Source organism: Trachemys scripta, chromosome 8 (genome assembly GCF_013100865.1).
Source record: "Trachemys scripta elegans isolate TJP31775 chromosome 8, CAS_Tse_1.0, whole genome shotgun sequence".
In the NCBI taxonomy this organism is placed as follows: domain Eukaryota; kingdom Metazoa; phylum Chordata; order Testudines; family Emydidae; genus Trachemys; species Trachemys scripta.
The window spans coordinates 79,387,092-79,406,416 of NC_048305.1; the positions used below are offsets into that span (position 1 = coordinate 79,387,092).

Here is a 19,325-nt window from a genome sequence, read left to right on the forward strand (position 1 = left end):
TGGCATATCTGTATAAATTAAAAGATTTGTGTTCATATCTTTTGCATAGGCAAATGCACTAAAAGCAGATCACCTATCAAAGTCAGTAGAAGCTGTACAAGCCCACCTGCAATGCCAGATTCAAAAAAAGGAGGCTGAGAATGATCAGTTGAAAGCAAAAATACAGGTTACAAATATTTTTCCTTTGGGTTTACTTTTAGTTCATTGGTAAATTAATAGAAGTATATTGGGGCCAGAGGGCCATTTTTAATTAGAATTTGTTAGTCAAATCTTAAAATGTCACTTGCTATTATTAAATTAAATCCCTGGTATAGACAAATTAGAATAGAAAACCCCAAACCAGTAAAAATAATGGAAATAGATATTTCTTGAGAGCCATTTGGACAATGTTCTTAGTTACAAATGAATTTTACGAATGTTCAGAGCTTACACTATAGACACTCATAGAATGATGTATAAAGTATCCAAAGTAACGCCTTTATCCTGCAAACACTTACACATGTGCATATAAGGAGTCCCACTGAAGAGAATGCAACTATTCACATGTTTAAAGTAAACATGTATGGAAATGTTTGCAGGATCAAGGCCTAATAAAGGGATGCATAATTCAGTGTTAACAAACAGAGAAAGTTGACAGGAGTTGTCAGTGTTGAAAGACTGCAAGGGTGTGATCAGGTGGCTGCAAGGGAGGAGACAGACTAGCCACAGATTCTCTATAAGTATTTGAAATTTGCAAGGAAGGTGAAATTTAAGATTGAGCAGGTGAGTTGTCTTAAAAGTGGACTATCCCTATTACCTTTTATCTTCTTGAATTTACCTGATACCTTACCATCAATCTGTTGGTCAATTGCTTGTTATCTCATACACACAATAAAAAAAAAAATCTTTTATATGAATATAAGCCTCTGTTCACTTTCTCCAGCTTAGAATAATAATAATAAAAAGGCTGTTCACTCTTACTGAACAATATTGTGATAATGGTCTCTGCTGCACACACTTTCAATGGGCCAAACTTCAATCAGGACTGCTACTGCTGAAAATATAACCGCCGAGCTTGTTTTTTTATTTAAACTCATTCTTGCTTGTACACTAAATAATGACAATGACATTCACTAAAACCCTGTGTTAGCCGTACTTTATTCTCCCTTATTAAAGATGAGCTAATTTTGTTTGGCTCTTTTTATGGTCTGTGCTGTCTATAGGCCTGGCTGTCATGCCTGCTGGTTCTTTACCAGTTCAATTCATTCATCTACATACTAGATAACATAACTGAAATTAGCTTCTTTGTCTACTACCTATAGTATTGTTCTCTGCATACAGAATTATGGCTAACGGATCCCAAACAAAGCAGCCGAGTAAATGGGCTTTGTGCAGGGTTCTTTTCCAGGGGAAAGTAGCATGGAATCCTACCCCACTGGCAATGGAGCACCAGTGGAGAGGCCACTTCTACAATTCATGGTCTGTGACAGCTTGCATAGGAGCTCTGTCATCTCACATCATATGCAGAGGGGAAGGTTTGGCCAGTTGATTTGTATAGTTAATTAAAAATTCCTAAAATAGAATTTCTCACTGGAGAAGGATAGAGCAGCATATCATTTTCATTTCATTTTAACTGAATCGCTAAGTAATTATTCGTGGTTGCTCCAAATCAGTTGTAACTAGCCAGATATTCAATCTTTTAAGCACAATTAAAGAAACTAGGGAAATTAATACAAGTTTGCAATATAATTTTAAAGGGGAAGGAGAGATTTTATATAATCTGAGGAAAGCTGAGGTTTGTAGTTAAGCTAAGCATTGTATGTGTATTAGCTGAACAAGTCAGAAAAATCAGTTGAAATCATTTTACATGCGTAATTTGGGTCTTTTGGTCACTCTCAAAGCCCTCGTAGAACAGTAGGAGTTGATAGCCATGATATGTGATATTGCAAAAGTAACTTGCCTAGATTAGTAATAAGGCTTGGATTTGACCTAGGACTCTGATGTTTGGGATATTAATGATCTCCTTATAAATACCATACAGACAAATATGCAGGTTTTTTGTGTTTAGACTTACTAGAATCTTACTCAACTACAAAGATAAACTCAATTGATAAGTTAATTATAGGAATTAATTAATTCTAACAGTGATTATACCTGTTTCTTGGTGGATATGACGTTCTAATAGTGCATATAAACCTTTGTAATGATGTATTTTTACACTTTGGAAAATAGGAATGAAAGTGATTTTAAAACAATATCACCGTGGAGGTTTCAGAGCAATGCCAAATACTAAAATTGTGTGTGTGTGTGTGTGTGTGTGTGTGTGTGTGTGTGTTAGGGCTGTCAATTAATCACAGTTAACTCACAAGATTAACTCAAAAAATTAATCGTGATTAATTGCACTGTTAAACGATAGAATACCAATTGAAATGTATTAAATATTGTTGGATGTTTTTCTACATTTTACAAAATATTGATTTCTGTTACAACACAATGCAAAGTGTACAGTGCTCACTTTATAGTATTTTTTTATTACAAATATTTGCATTGTAAACATGATAAACAAAAGAAATAGTATTTTTCAGTTCACCTCATACAAGTACAGTAATGCAATCTCTTTATCGTGAAAGTGTAACATACAAATGTAGGGTTTTTTGGTTACATAACTGCACTCAAAAACAAAACAATTTAAAACTTTAGAGCCTACAAGTCCACTCAGTCCTACTCCTTGTTCAGCCAATCGCTAAGACAAACAAGCTTGTTCACATTTGCAGGAGATAATGCTGCCTGCTTCTTATTTACAATGTCACCTGAAAGTGAGAACAGGCATTCGCATGGCATTTTTGTAGCTGGTGGTGCAAGGTTTTTATGTGCCAGATATGCTAAACATTTGTATACCGCTTCATGCTTCGGCCACCATTCCAGAGGACATGCATTATCTCCTGGCAGCATTATCTCCTGCAAATTGTAATCTAACTTGTTTGTCTGAGTGATTGGTTGAACTAGAAGTAGGACTGAGTGGACTTGTAGGCTCTAAAGTTTCACATTGCTTTATTTTTGAATGCAGATATTTTTTGTACATAATTCTACATTTGTAACTTTAATGATAAAGAGATTGCATTACAGTATTTGTTAGGTTAATTGAAAAATACTATTTCCTTTGTTTTTTACAGTGCAAGTATTTGTAATCAAAAATAAATATAAAATGAGAAATGTACACTTTGTATTCTGTGTTGTCATTGAAAATGTAGAAAACATCCAAAAATATTTAAATGGTATTTTTTAATCGGGCGATTAATCACGATTAATTTTTTTTAATCGCTTGACAGCCCTAATATATATATGGTATTTGCCATTAAGAAGTCAACATTTGGAAATTAAAAGTAAGGTAGATTTTTTTTTTTTTTCCCAGGTTTGGAAGATTACTTATTTTCTCCTCTAACACTTTTACTCCAGAACATGAAATTAAGTATACACATTTCATGTTTTGTTCTGAAGGATATTGCTTTTTGTACTTCTGCACAGTGTCATTATTAGAATTCTCCTAGCGCATTTTATTAAATGGTATATTTCAAGGAATAAGCTGATCTTTGCATTAAGATTCAGTGAAAGTACACTGAAGGTTTTCAAAAGAGTCTAAGGTAATTAAGTGTCCATATCCCACTGAAGTCAGCTGATACCCTGACAAAGCCTTCAGACAGCTTGAATGTTTTCTGCTCATTATGAAATGAGTTCCAAGTTTAAATTTACCTAAGCCTAAGCCTTTGTAAAGGATGGAGCTGCATGCTACACAGGACTGTCAGTCATAGTGTGATAGTGACATCTTGCGGTGATATAAAAGAATGACAATTGTATTCCCTATGTATTTCTTTAACTGTTAATATAAGCTACAAGGTAGGTGAGGTAATATCTTTTACCAGTGTATAAGCAACAGACTGACAAATAAAAATCTTCTATATTCTCCTAAATTTGCTTCATTCATTGAAGATATTATCTCCCAAGTCAGTTATAAATATCAAAGTCAAATATAAACTGCTTCATTTCACACTTACATCAAGAAGTAGCATTGTTCCTTTTTTCCCCTTTTGACTACCAAGTAAATTTCATGTCATTCTAGCTATGTATGTGTCTGGAACACACCTTAGGAAGGTTCACGGCCCAGACTTGAATGAGAAGGCACTATACCTGTTTTTAATTTATGTTACATTTAGTCATGTCTGCCTTTAAACTATTTTAAGATGACCTGAAAGTATTTTATATAGACTGGTATATGTAGCTGAAATGTTTACTACTTTATTGCACGGTGGAAAAATTGTTGATGATATCAATGTGGATTTAAGACTGTCCATCAAGAAACAGTTGCATGCTGGTAGCTTGTTGATGCCATCGATGACCATCCTAAAGACCCTCTGTGTTTGGGCCCTCTTTAAAGCAGTCTTTAAGGATACATCTGATTGCTTTCTTCACCAAATGTCACTGTACCTCGTTTTAACGTCTTTGATGTGGTTTGCCTTTAGCATCCTTATTTAAATAAAAAATGCTATATAGGGGAACAAACATAAATATCATGATAGTAACACCCATGAAAAATCTAGTTCAAGTAACTTGCCCAGCCTTGCATAGGAACTCTGAAGCCAAGGCAGGAAGAGAATCCAGTTCTCCAGGGCAACATTCATCTGACTCAACGTTGAGACCATCCTTTCTCTTCTTGCAATCTTCTGCCTCATTCACTGTGTACTTCTAACTTCCGCAACAAATGATGCAGGGGTGCCGTAGATACACCTCTACCCCGATATAACGCTGTCCTCAGGAGCCAAAAAATCTTACCGCGTTATAGGTGAAACCGCGTTATATTGAACTTGCTTTGATCCGCCAGAGCGCTCAGCCCCGCCCCCCCGGAGCGCTGCTTTACCACCTTCTATCCGAATTCGTGTTATATCGGGTCACGTTATATCGAGGTAGAGGTGTAATTGTCTTATTCGCTACACAGCCCTGATTCATCCCCAGAGCAGGTGCATCCAGACCACTGAATGCTGAATGAGGCAGGGGTCCTGTGGAAAAAATAGCATGCGATCATATAATTAAAGACTGTACTATAATGCATACACATAAGGCAGTGTTGGCGTTTCCTAACTTTTGAGTGTGTGACTATGCAGCCTTAATGTCCTTTTAATGTGTTTGGTTAAATGTAATTTCCTAATTTTTTCAAAAACAACCTGGAAAAACAGAGTTTCTGTCATGTGGAGTCATATTGATCGCCTGGTTGGGTTATCAGCAGATTTTAGACCCTTACATCCACAGCACATACCGGTACCACTTGAGCTAATGTAGTAACTGATAGCAGTAGTAGGTGGTTATATTCTGTGTGGGCCAGCCACTAGAGGAGGATGGAAAAACACACTTTTTCAGTGGTCTTCAGATCTATTTGCTGACAACAGAAGAATGTAGCGATTTAGGACTCTTGAGTTCTATTCCAGGTTCTGGAGGGGAGTATTTTCTAGTAGTTGTAGACTCTGCTGCCCCTGTGACCCCAGTCTGCCCTTGTCCCCATCTGCTGCTGCCCCCCCACAACCTACTCACTGATTCCTATCCTCTTCCCATTCTGCTGTGCCTCCATCCCCATGGCTTTTCCCCACCATTTGGCTTCTTCCCTACCCTCTGACTTATGCACCCTCCTCGCCATCTATCCCTCCATCCCCATTTCTCACTCCTCAGTGGGTGGAAATACTGGGTGCACAGCTTCTGCTCTCACCCTTGTGCATGTATTTGGGATGCAGGAAGCCTAATGCAGGTCAGGTGGAAGTCTTTCTCCCCTGCATGGTTATGTTACTGTGACTCAAAATCTGCCCCATAATGTTCAGAACATATTCATTTTGCTTAATTATTCTGCAGACTCTGGAAAAGAAAATAACTGAGTGGAAGCTTCAAATTGGAAAACACAAGCACCAAATTTTAGCTGTAAAGGAAACAAATGAGCAAAAGAAGAAAGCTCTGAAAAAAGCAACCAGAGCCCAGAAACAAAGAGCTGAATGTTTTGAAGCATCTGTTGAAAAACTAACTTCCAAAATTAGAAAGAGGGTAAGTGGTTGTGTTGGTATAATCAAATGTTTTTTAAAATAATCAAGTATTGTTTAAAATAATAAGTGCAATCAAACATTAAGATTGCCTCATCGTTGGAGAACAGTAATGACCAACTGAGCATACTGTACTCTGGATTGGTACATTTTAATTTGTTCCACTTTAGAGAAGGGTAATTTAAAATCAGTGATCCAAAAGCAATTGCTAGATAAGATGCATGAACTTTAAGATCAGAAGGGACCATCATGATCATCTAGTCTTTATTTTGTTTACAAGATTAAAAAGTCAGTTTAGTGAATGACTGGACCATGTGGTTGTACACTTTGTAATTTTGCTCTAGGGGGTCTGGTCTCCTTTCAGTATGGTATATGCCAGTTAATGCTACTAGGAGTCATGCACATTAATCCCTAAATATCATTGAGAAGCTTGTTCCCTTACATTCATAGGTGGGCTCCGATCCTGCAGTTTGAGCTGTGTGGATAGACATTGAAGTTAATGGGCACAAGTATCCACTCACACAGATCAGATTGCAGGATGGGGATCTTGATGTCTTAGTACTCAGCCATTGTCTTTTTTTAAAATGGATCTAGCAGGCAGCATGTCTTGTAGATGCTCAAATTTCTCTTTGTAAGCTGTATGCTCTGAATTTTATAGAGCTTTGAAAATGAAGTTAGAACCCTCTCATTCAGCTGTCGCTCAGACCTTGTTGAGGGCCTCTTGCTGCCTCAACATTTTTTTTCACCAATGTTAAGAAATTTCAGAAGGCTAGGAGAATCAGAACTTTTTTGAGTGATCTTTCTGGAGTTGGTGGCTTACAATTCTGAATGGAATCAGTTGGCCCATTAGAGTACATTTAAAACTTGGTCTCCTTTCATTGCACTTCCCAACAGGTGAGAATATACTTTCATCATAACATTTCATAGCATGTTATACCATTGTAGACATAGAACGACTACGCAAATGTATTGTATCAGGATCTAATTAAATTTGCTTTGTTTCTTCTTTGTGGGCTTAATTTACCTTCAGACCATACGATGCAACTTTGTTTTCTCATGATGACAATCAGTTGTACTGGACATTTTAATTAATTAATTAAATTAATTTAATTTAATTGCCATTTGTCTAACTTCAGTTTCAGTTTTTTTGTGTTGTCATAGTGCTTTCTCTTTATTTTCCTATTGTGAGGTTTAAGGTGAAGGTTTTCAAAGCAGTTAATTTTAATGAAACGTGTGGCTAACTCTTCATCGCTTTGAAAAGCTCAACTTAACTGCCATTAAATAAACCACAAAATCCAATCTTTCTTCTTTTGTGTTTGAAACTCTCTTAGTTAGCTATTGTTTCTTTTTCACAACATTTTGCTATTATGTCTCAATTTTATTCTGGCATTTATTTTGATCTCTTTTTTTAAAATGTCATTCTTATGTCTCAGATTAGTACAGTTGAATATATTTATTTTAAGAAATCATTTTACCTCAAATTTTGAAGTCTTGCTGTAGTCTGCAGCTTGAAAACACATGAATGCTTAATTGTGATTCAGTTCTAGGGACTCATAATTCTGTAGTTCAAGCTTATTTAATATATTTAAATTATTTTAATTTCTCTCCTTGAGATTGCAAGCTTAAGTTTACGTTATTTTATACTACTGAGGTGTGATTTAAGGCTGTTTAAGTTAAAATATCTTTTGTGTTTAAGAACTGTGCAAAATTAAAAAGCAGTTCTTATGTTACATGATCTGTATTTTGTATATTCTCCAGGAAGTCAAATTGTCTGAAGTACTTTCAGCTTCCAGTGTCTGGAAAAATCATCATGAGAAGGCTGTAGAAGAAAAGACTCGGTTAGAGGTTCAATTTGAAACTCTGAAGAAGTAAGTTAAACTGTTGAAGCTTTTTGCAAATCAATAAGAAATAATATTAATTTCATGTACATGTGTTTACTATTTAAAATTCCAGGTAGAATTTAGAACTTGGAAAATGGTGCTCAGAATTAGATGTTTCAACTATGGAACATATTTTAGCATTATCGCCTTCTCTCCACTGGATCACACAACATCCATTATAACTAAAGAGTAACTCCTACATCATTCCTGACTACAGGGGCTTACTGTGCTTGACACAGGGAATCCTCTCACCTGCCAGCAGTGGCTGAAATTACAGGCTATGAGCTGCTGTAACCTGTACTTGGGTTACACCCCATAGGGGGAAAATAGCTGAAGGATCTCAGTAGTAACTGATACAACAAGGATTCTCCTCTCCAGCCCCACTGTCAAACCTGGCCTCCACAGCAGCACAGAAGAACCTCCCTGCATAGACTCCTGGCTTTCTATTCACAATTTTGCTGCAGTGAATTGGACCAGTTAGTTCCACTACAGAATGGGCCTTCCATACATGGAGATGGGGGATAGGATTTGTAATCACAGACAAAACAGAACTCCCTAAAATCTTAAAATATATAATAGAAAAAGGTTGAATAACTAAAAATGCCTTTTTCCTTGGCTTATGGTAAGAAGTATCCTTACACATTTTTATGGTTTGAACTACAGTTCGTATTTCCAATAGGTTTGTCATAAATACATAAAATAAGACTAATGGCTGCTGCCTATACTTTTTTGATGGGTTTCATGCAGAATGTTTGTTTTGTCAAATAGCTGTTTAAAGAAGAATGTTCACATGTTTATAAGGGCAAAATTAAGTTTACGGGTTTTGGTTTTTTGAGTTTCAGAAAACCAAATTTTCATGGAAAGCGTTCTTATTTTTTTTTAATTTCAAAGAGAAAGTTTCTTTACTTAGAATTAAACATTGCAGCAAAAACTATGGCACTATGCCAGTGAATGAGCACCAGAAAGCTAAACTGTCTGTGAACAGAAGTGAATCTGATTAGACAATTTTCATTATCTAATTTGACTGTAGTACAAAAAGTAAATTGGTATAAATGGTGAAAAGTAAAGTAGAATTGGTTTACTTTTAATAGTTGAAGGTGGTATTCCTAACCTACGTAAGAAAATGTTTTAAGATAGCTTTTTATTTGGCAGTCCCTTTTTAAATTCTGCATCATAATGTCTAAGACTGTAAATATATATAATCTGATATTTGCGTTGGAAGAGTGCCTGTGCATTCCATCTAATCAGCTTATTTACAATTGTTCTAACCCCATTTCACATCCTTTAATCTTATTACATCATTTATTGGAAAAGCTGAAGAACTTCCAACTTCTCCAGTTGTTGCTCATTTGGAGTGTGTAAATATATGGAGTTACTTTAATAAAAACAAAAAAACCCCACAAACTTTTCAATAGCTGCTAGAGGAACATAATATGCAAATTAAATTTTAAAAAGTACAACATGCTAGTTGCTGCAAAAGTTCTTGATTTATTTAATAAAGACAGATCACAAACCTTTTGGAGGACATGAAAAAAATACAAGATCGTGGAAGAAATTCAAATGAAGAAATCCATGGAAAGCTTAATTCTATCAATTCAGAAAGTGCAAATATTCGTCTTGAAAATGCAAAATTAAAGGTAGATTGTTATATCATTTCATTGTTCAGTATGAGAATAACCATGGTTACCTGATGTATTTTAAAATAAAGAGTACCTAGATTTAATTCAAATTTTGTTATTACTATACATTTTTAATCTCTCGAGGCCTCCTTTAATAAACTCTGCACTTATACAGCACCTTCCATCCAAGGACCCCAAAGAGCTTTATAGGTATTAATGAACTAAACATCACAAGACCCCTGTGAAGTAGGTATTATCATCCCCATTTTGAAGTTGGTGAAAATGAGACATTGATAGGTTAACACAGGAAATCTGTGGCAGAGCTAGGAATAGGTCTTTGATCTCCCAGTCCTATACCTTAACCACACTACCTTCTGTCCTTTTCATTATCATTATCTATATGATTACTTAACTAACAGTTACCCTTTTAACTTGAAACAAAATTTTACTAATGTTCCAAACATGGGAACTGAATTCACTTTTAATAGCTAGTTTCGAATTAAGTTAGGGAGGTTTCAAACTTGCTTGGCACAATTGGATAAAGTCTCTAGGACTTCCCTTTGCTGGTTTTGCTCCTACCTATCCTACTACTCTTTTTCTGTGGTTCATATTCTTGATCCTGGATATCTCCATTGTGGCCTTCTCCTGCAAACCAAAGCTTTACACACTGAAAAACCAATCACTGGGGCTTGTGGGTGGCCACCTTTCATCCCACTCCTCCAAAGATTATAGTCACAATTATTATTTAATTGTTAATTACATCAAAAGATGCCTAGTTCATATGTCATCTGATCTACAAATACTGCAAATAATACAGTTTGTAATAAGAAAGCTTCTTTACCATTCAAGTAATTTTATTGCTGCAAACATAGTTCAAATGGCATCTGACTTTCTGTGTGAAATTCCCAAACAGTAAATCTTGAGAGATCCAATTAAAAACAAGATTTATTAAGAGTGGAGAGAGGTCAGCTCCGAATAAAATAAATAGTATACATAATATCTGGTCTACGTTTAGTTATAATAAAAGTTTAAAAAAACCTAAACATGTCTAGAAAGTACTTTTTCCTTTTGTCCTTCTAGCCTTTCACAGTATGCCTACACTTGGAATTGCAGCTTGGGTGTGTAATTCCCAGCTCAAGAAGAAATACTCATGCAAGTTCTGATCAAGCGACCATGATAAAACTAGAGTGTAGCAATGAGCAGCGGAGGGCCTAGCTGCCACAAGTACGTTCCCATCCAAGACCCCAGGCATATATTCAGGGCTGCTAGCCCGTCCCACTGTTTGTGCTGCCACAGCTACATTCTGTTTTTAACATGGTAGCTTGATCAGAACTAGTGCGAGTATTTCTCCTCAAGTTGGGAATTACATTCCTAGCTTGAAGTTCAGACATATACTGAGAATCACATTCTCTGGTTTCAAGTACCTCACTGCTATCCTTTCAGATCCCTGTACTTTAATGTTGAAAGTGGTCACAGACTATAAAGATGTTCCAGAATTCATCATCATATCAGACATGCCAGTCAAGGTTACATAGGCAATTCAACAATATATTGTTTGATCAATATATTCCACTATCTGGGGAAAGTGTAATAGTCTCTGTTCTCTGTATAGTGACTATTATCCCCTATAGTCTTTAACATCCAACAGCCCTTCCAACTTGGAAAATAATTCCAAAATTTTCTTTTTTAAAACCAAAACTGTCAAATGCCTCTTTTATTTTGCCTGCATCTTAGCCAGCCAGAGAATCAAGCTGATTGAATCTTGGTTTGCCCTAGAGTTAGATTATCTCACACTCAGTCTGTCTTTAAAATGACAGGATTTACATCTTTTGTATAGTATTTCTACTCTGGATCAAATATGAATGGAAGTTGACAGATTTAAATTAGTTTGTCACAGTTACTTACCATGCAAAATAATAAAATGTAATCCTGTACAGTTAAATGCCAGTAGTTTAATTGCTAGTCATATAATAGTGCTGATGGTGCTTTGATTTCTTAATTCTCCACTATCAGAAAAAAAGTGTATTGCCTATAACAAGAATAAAATATTTATTTTCTGTGTATTTTAATCTAGGCTTTACTTGCTGCTTTGGAAGACAACACTGTTTCGGCTGAAGCTGAACTTTTAAACCTGCAAGAAAAAGTAAAGCAGCAGGAAAACCTTGCTGAACAGTATAAAACTCAGGTGACTAATGGACCTGGAAGGCTTAAGTATCAGTTTTATGTCTATATGCAGTTTTGAGATAATGATGAAGCTCTTATTTGAGAGACAAGGCGGATGAGGTAATATCTTCGGTTGGTGAAAGAGACAAGTTTTTGAGCTACATAGAGGTCTTCCTCAGGTCTGGGAAAGGTATTGAGGGCTTGGCTACACTTGCGAGTTACAGCGCAATAAAGGAGCACCGGGTGCCAGTGTGGATGAGGTGTTGCATTACTGCGCTCTGATCACCCTCCAGAAACATCCCATAATCCCCTTAAGTCAAGTGGCCACTCTTGTCATTGTTTTGAACTCACCGTAGGAATGCGTATATGCTGTTTGAAAGCTCCGTTTCTGACAGACTTCTGCTTATCTGCTCTGAGACAGATTAGTGTGGAATGCTGTGCGTGAGGGGGGGGAGTCTGCTGCTGTCTGAACTTCCAAGACAGCCTGCTAACATGCTCTTAGCCCCCCAAAAACCCACACTCTCTCTCCCCCCACATACATACAACACACTCCCTGTCACGCACCACACCATCTCCCCTCACCCCCCCCCCCCATTTGAAAAGCACGTTGCAGTCACTTGCATACCAGGATAGCTGTCCATAATGCACCGCTCCCAATGCCGCTGCAAGTGCCGCAAATGAGGCCACGCCAGTGCGCAAGCAGTTGTCAGTGTGGACAGACTGCAGCGCTTTCCCTACTGCGCTCTCCGAAGGCAGGTTTAACTCACAGTGCTCTACATCTGCAAGTGTAGCCATGCCCTCAGAGTGTCACAGCTAAATATGAGGTTGAACAGTTTAGCATAAGTAGTTAGCACATATTCTAAGGGACCATTGAAGGTGAAGTGCCTTATTAGCATCCCTGTAGTCATAGTACAAAAAGTGGGGGGGGGTTAGTGGGTTACAGATTGTTGTCTTTAGTAAGATCATGATTCTTAGGCCTTGTCTACACTACAAAGTTTTGTCAGCAAAAGTTATAAAATAATAATAAAAAAAATGGAGATATACCTATCTCAGAACTGGAAGGGACCCTGAAAAGTCATTGAGTCCAGCCCACTGCCTTCACTAGCAGGACCAAGTACTGATTTTGCCCCAGATCCCTAAGTGGCTCCCTCAAGGATTGAACTCATAGCCCTGGGTTTAGCAGGCTAATGCTCAAGCACTGAGCTATCCCTCCCCCCTGAGATAAGCTGCTTTAATTAAAACCACTGTTGCATGTCCACACTATGCTCCTTGTGTTGACAGAGTGCATCCACACTAGCAGTAGTTGCATCGATACAGAGAGGAGGCCACTGTGGTAGCTATCCCAATGTGCAACTGGCCGCAGGATGCTTTTGAAAGGGTTTGCAATGCCTCATGGGGCAGGTACAGTGTCTCATGATGCAGGTTTCTCAATCCCATCTTTCCATGGGCATCCTAGCAGATTATCAGATGCTTTTCAACTGAAGTGGTGGGGGGAGAGACAGGAGAGTGGTGTGTCCAGGGCAGAGGAGACAGCAGGCCAACCGACCTATCCTGCGGCAGCGGAGGGGGACATGCTCCTCCATGTCTGCCCCTGGCCCTGCTCGGCACAGCAGTCTCTCCAAAAGCAGCCCGCTCTGCCTGCCTGCCTGCCTATGGTTCTGTGATTCCCTCCAAGTTCTCCCACAGCCTCCTCAGCTGCCGGGGGTGGCATCCTGAGCGGCTCTGAGCTCTCCATGTTAAGGAATGTCAAAGCAGCACAGCAGTCCCCACCCACCCACCACTCCATTCCCTGCAGCAGCAGTCTGCGTGCTGCTGCATTTCTAGTGCAGGACAGAACAGGAGCATTCCAAGTTAATGATTTGCTCTTTGTTCCCAGAGCAGAGCAGAGCAGCATGTTCAGCTGTCCTGGAGCTTTGAAAGGGGCAGGAGAGATCAAAACAGTGAGCAGAGTGGTCACTGCACGCATTGTAGGATACTGGTGGAAGCCAGCTATGTTGACAAAACAGTCAGCTTACACTGACCTGACGCTTTGTCGCTTTAACTTTGCCGCAAAAAGCTTTATGCCTCTCGTCGAGGTGGTTTTATTTTGTTGGCAAAACAGCAGTGTTTTGCTGCCAAAAGTAGCTCTATAGTGTGTACACCTCCCCTGTTTTGTCGGCAAAATGCAGCTTTTGCTGACAAAACGCAGCTTTTGCCGACAAAACTTTGTAGTGAAGACAAGGCTATAGTGTCTAGCAAAGTTATGAATTTAAGTTCCTAGGCTCTCCTTTTGAAAGTGGTGTTGTGCAGGTTTCCTTTGAGGATGAGGACTGATAGGTCAGATATTGTGTTCACTCACAGGTGATATGATGTTTTTGTCTTTTATCATTTTCCTGTGTGAGTTCATTTGAGATTGTAGTGATCGTCTGGTTTCACCCACACAATTGTTACTGGGGCATTTAGTGTACTGGAAGAGGTACACCACATGTTGTGATAAGCAAATCTGTTTTAAGTTCCTTAGCAATTCCTTTGTAGTATGTGCCTTTGTTTACAGAGAGGAAATTTTAGCATGATGAATCAGATGTTGTATAGAATTCAGTGATAGTGTAAGGACACACTTGATTGACATCCCTGACTCATCGTATTTTGAAATTACTGACCAGGCAACAGTTTTATTACAAACTCTAAATCCTGCCAATGGGCCTAGCCTATGGAGCAAAGAGCTACAATAAAACTTTTAGCCTGCTGTAAGAGACAAGAGGTAGTTCCTCACATCCAGCCTTAAGTAGTTATTAGGGTCCAAACTAATGGCTAGGCTACCTTCAGAAATAGGCTGCCATTAGCTGACACCCACTGTTTTGAGAGGGAGGGGATTGGACAATCAACTGCACCCACACAACAGCTGCAGCTCGTTCTCCATGGTGGATAATGAGCCATTATATTACCAGTTAATTTGGCGTTTTATATTCAGAGTTGTCCTTTCAAAATATTTGCTGTGAAGCGGGGTCTGTCACACTGCAGCAAATTTGAAAAAAGAAAACAATACAAATATCATTTCCTGATGCCAGGAACTTAGTTTCCTCACTGCGTCTCTTGATTACGTTTGTTTCAAAAAAAGAACTTTCTCCCTCTCAGCCCAGCTTCTCCACTTACTTGCTGTTGCAGTGAAGCCATAATTTTGCTCTTTATCATAGGAATTTGTTACAGTGGAAATGATTGATGTAATTTCGATTTCACTACAAAGATGAGATAGAGGAGAGATTGGAATACAAAGGGGGAAATTCCTTGTTAAAGCACATATATTTTTGATAAGTAACAGAAGTTGGAGGCATGGAAAACCTGTGAAACACATGTAAGAAGAATGGGTTTACCTTTAAGTATTCTGCAGTGTAAAAGCTCTTTTCAACTGAAGTAGTATTTCTCTCTGTTAAATCAATTACACATTTTAAACAGTACAGCACTTTTTTCACAGACAGAATTTTCCAGTCTGCAATAAGATCTCATCGCACCAAATCTAAATTATGGTAAATAAATGTTGAATATTTTTATCCCCATGAGAAATAAAAATTCAGTTACTGCTATCTAACAAAAAGGGGGTACAATTTGGTCGTTTTAAAGGTGGTGGTCCATTGACTTCAGCAGGAGCTTCTGGGTCCTCTTCACCTTAGAAAGCCACACCAGACATTTAGGTGCCAAAAAATGTGTTTAGGAGCCTAAATTTATGCACACAATTTTGAAAATGTTGGCTTTGGCCCTTTAGAATCAGTCCAACTCCCACTGAAGTCAATAGGAGCCTGTCCAGTGACTCCAATGGGAGTTGCATCAGGCCCTTAATAAATAACTGGCAACATTCATTGCACCAAGGATGAATTTGACCCCATGTATCTTAAAGTGATGAGAATTTTTGAAATTTGGAGACATGGAAGTATGATCTCTTGAAATGGCTAGATATATTCATATTTATGTCTTTATAACTTTTTGCATATGGCCTTTGGCTGTAACAAAGCCTTTGAAATGGAAGATATAGGTGCTCGCAAATCATATTAATTAACCACTTGTTGCCTTTTATTTACTGTATGAAATAAAGTAACTTTAAAGTGCAGTGAGCCTCAAGTGCCTGTGTAAATTCAAGTGAATTGTTTCCAAGATTGTGGGGATTTTTTCATGATAAGCACAGAGACTTTTGATTAAAGTCTGTGGGTATGTCTACACTACCCACCGGATTGGCGGGTAGTGATCTATCGGGGATCAATTTTATCGCATCTAATGTAGACACGATAAAATTGATCCCCGATCTCTCTGCCATCAACTCCGGAACTCCACTGCAGCGAGAGGTGGAAGCGGAGTCGATGGGGGAGCGGCAGCGGTCGACTCGCCGCCATCCTCACGGCCAGGTAAATCGACCTAACATACGCCGACTTCAGCTACACTATTCACGTAGCTGAAGTTGCGTATCTTAGGTTGATCCTCCCGCCCCCACTGTAGACCTAGCCTAAGTGTCTTAACATGAATATGTTAATGCTATTTGAGCTTTGTTAGATGAGTTTTAATTGCAGGACAGAAAAGTTTGCCTCTGAAAATAACTACAATGCTTGAATTAATACATAGGAACCTCATCTGAAAAGTAATTTGGTCTTGTTTGAGTCTCAGAAGACTACATTTGCTGTTTACACATTTGGCTGACTTCATCAGGTTGACTGGGTGTCGCACGGCAAGGAAGGAAAACTGCAGTTGTTGCAATTGGGGAGTGATGTAAGGGGGTTCGAGTAAATGAGTCAGATAACAGTCAAATAGTGCCAAGTCACAGTTTATGCTGCTGCAAAGATATAAGTATGGGGGCAACAAAGTCAAAATAGGCTTTGTGTATCTGTACGAGTACAATACATGGCTTGGAAGAGGGAGCAGTCTCCAGTTGCTCAGGAGCTTGGGTGGTATTCAATGTTTCTGCAGCCTACTCAGTTGTGAAGGCAATTATGAGGATAGAGAAAATGAATAAGTAAGTATAGGCAATGACAAAGTACCATCTGGGGAAATGAAAGGCTGTTGCTTGACATAAATGCTTCCAGCTTTAAGGAATGATGGAGTAGCATTTGCAAATATATGTAAAATATATTGTATCCTAGGTACAAAAATTACAAACAGAAGCAGAAGAACTGAAAGCCCGATACAAAAAAGTGTTAAATGAAAACAAAATAATAACAGAAGCCAAAGATTTAGAGATAAGTGAGGTAAGTAGTCCACTTTAACAAACAGTATAACATGGTTTCATGGTATTTTGTTGAACAGTGAACCTCAGACTGGCCTGGGAACCACTTGCTGGTGGTTGTAAGGTGGTGGCTTTCTTGTTTTCCAGGTACTAAATTGCATAAAACAATGCCAAAAATACATTAAATACTTCACTAACATTACTTTTCCCTGTAAGCAATTGCTGTAATCACCACAGAGTGAGAATTGCAGAGCAGGAGTGGCAGTCATTCCCAGGAGGTGGTCCATAAGATGCTCTCAATTAAGGTGTGGTTCACACTATACCAATTTATGAACCCACCATAGAATGTTCAGATTGACTGATTTGTTTGTTTGCTTTTTAAATACCAATCAGTGGCCTAGTTTACCCCCACCCTCAAGAAAAGCTGTGGAAGCTGGACAGGGAAGAAGGAAATTACTGTACGGTTTGCTTTGCTAAGCATCCTACAAATTCTTCTTTTTGTGGGGAGCAACATTCCCAACTATGCAAATACTATGGTTGTGCAGGGGACTGGACTAGATGACCTCTCAAGGTCCTTTCCAGTCCTATATTTCTACATAGATCTCTGTTGGTATCTAAACAGAGGCAATGCTTCTTCAATCTGCTTCCTGGCTCCCCGTGACTCTTCCCTGGTTCATTGTTAGCCATGCTTGGTAGAGCATGAAGCATGTGCTTCAGTTTCTGAATTAGTAAAATTGGGATAATCCTTTACCTGATTAACTGTGACTGCATATAACTTAATTGCTATATGTTTGTGGATTTCCCTTATGGTAAATATTGTTGCCTTTTTTTTTTTTTTTAACTGAGACACAGACAGGTGTTGGTTCGCCTATAGGGCACCATGGTTTTAAAGATAAGGCCTGAGCCTCACAGTGAGAAGTCCTAGGTTTTTATTCTGGTTCTGAAACGAACCCACTGTGTGACTTTCAGCAAGTCACATACTGTTCCAACCTTCATCTGTAAAATGGGGATATGGTATTTGCCCATCTCATAACTAAACGAGGTTTGAAAAGTGTCGTATGTAGCTATTGGAGCTGAAGAGGGCACTTGCCACTGCCTTCCAAAATTACACTATAATCCTCATGTTCAGAATGTCTCATCTAAAAAGCTTTTAGAGCTTTCACATGCCTCACTGTGAAAAATATTCTGTTACACAATGTCCCAATAAATCAGCATTTTAGGAGTGCAGTACACATACAATAACTTGTTGAAAATGTTCACATTACTTTTCATAAACATTTCATTACATTTCTAGTTTCACTGAGCCCTAACTAAAATATAGGGCTGGGGGGATGAGTTTGTGCCATAACGTTCATTCTATTTTTCATTATTATTGGAGGAATAACATTATGCAAAAATGTGTGTAGAATTTTAGATGTATTATGTATGTTACCATATGGAAAGCTTTTGAAATTTTTTAACAATTAATTTATGGTTTTGTACCTACCTGTTTTCCCTTAATGCTACCGTGCAGGTGAGGAGCCAGATACAGGCTCAATTGAAGGAGTTAGAACATGTTCGTGACTTACTGAAAGTAGCTGAAGAGAGGCTGCAGGAGTATCAGGAAAATCTGTTGTCCTACAAAAGGAGTTATGCAGACAAATCCAAAACCATTAGGGAGCTACAGGTTCAGGTGCTTAGAGCATAACCATTTAATAGTAAAGTATCTAAACTGTGTGGAAGAAAGTCTTGGGAGTAGTTTTGCAATCTGAGGGAACCCATGTCAGGGTTCTCTCATCCACATACTTGCTTAATAGAACAAAAGTTCCTTCTGCAGCGATTGTGATGCTCTTTGTGATATGTTCTGCCTGCATTTTTTTGTACGTTTAGAGAGATGAAATTGCAGCTTCAGTACCTAACTGAAAATTCTTATTTATTTTTGCGTTTAGATTTTAGAGCTTTCTAATAAGAAAGACCTCTTCCCTTTTGAATAATTAGATATGTTAAATGTGAATCCCCAGCTGAATCCCAGAAAGTTTTCCTTGTTAATGTACTATACAGTTCTAAAGGACACAGTTATATCTAATAGAGTAATTTCAATCTCTGGATTTTTTTCATGTAATGGAAATATTGCATTTTTTTTAAAAAATGATATTGTAATGCCTAATTTATAAGCTGGGCAATACTTGTTCAGGGAAATGGCTACCAATCAGAAACTTCAAAGCAGTAAATTATATCCTTTCTATTTTACAAGTTACATTGTATTTTACATATAAATATACTAAAAAGGACACTTCAGACTTCTAAAAAAGATGATTTCAAGTAATTTTTAGAGTTTTTTAATCACTGTTTGGAGTACCTCTTAAGGGCCTGAATGTGTTTTTCCTCCTGTTTTTATATACATTTCATTTTTCAAAGATTTTGATTCTGAACACTGAGAGAAAAA

At 38.0% G+C, this 19,325-nt stretch overlaps 1 protein-coding gene across 7 annotated transcripts in view; it reads left to right on the top strand.

Annotated features, from left to right (window-relative positions):
* Positions 1–19,325, top strand: part of ODF2L (outer dense fiber of sperm tails 2 like) — a 45,657-nt gene that overhangs the window by 14,946 nt on the left and 11,386 nt on the right. For 6 of the 7 annotated variants that reach the window (XM_034779785.1, XM_034779791.1, XM_034779784.1 and 3 more), the window contains 7 exons: positions 50–166; positions 5,872–6,057; positions 7,812–7,921; positions 9,435–9,570; positions 11,627–11,737; positions 16,818–16,922; positions 18,414–18,572. In XM_034779785.1, the coding sequence (XP_034635676.1) occupies positions 50–166; positions 5,872–6,057; positions 7,812–7,921; positions 9,435–9,570; positions 11,627–11,737; positions 16,818–16,922; positions 18,414–18,572 (924 nt within the window). The remainder of the gene's footprint in view (positions 1–49; positions 167–5,871; positions 6,058–7,811; positions 7,922–9,434; positions 9,571–11,626; positions 11,738–16,817; positions 16,923–18,413; positions 18,573–19,325) is intronic. The other variant, XM_034779788.1, reaches the window with a different exon arrangement.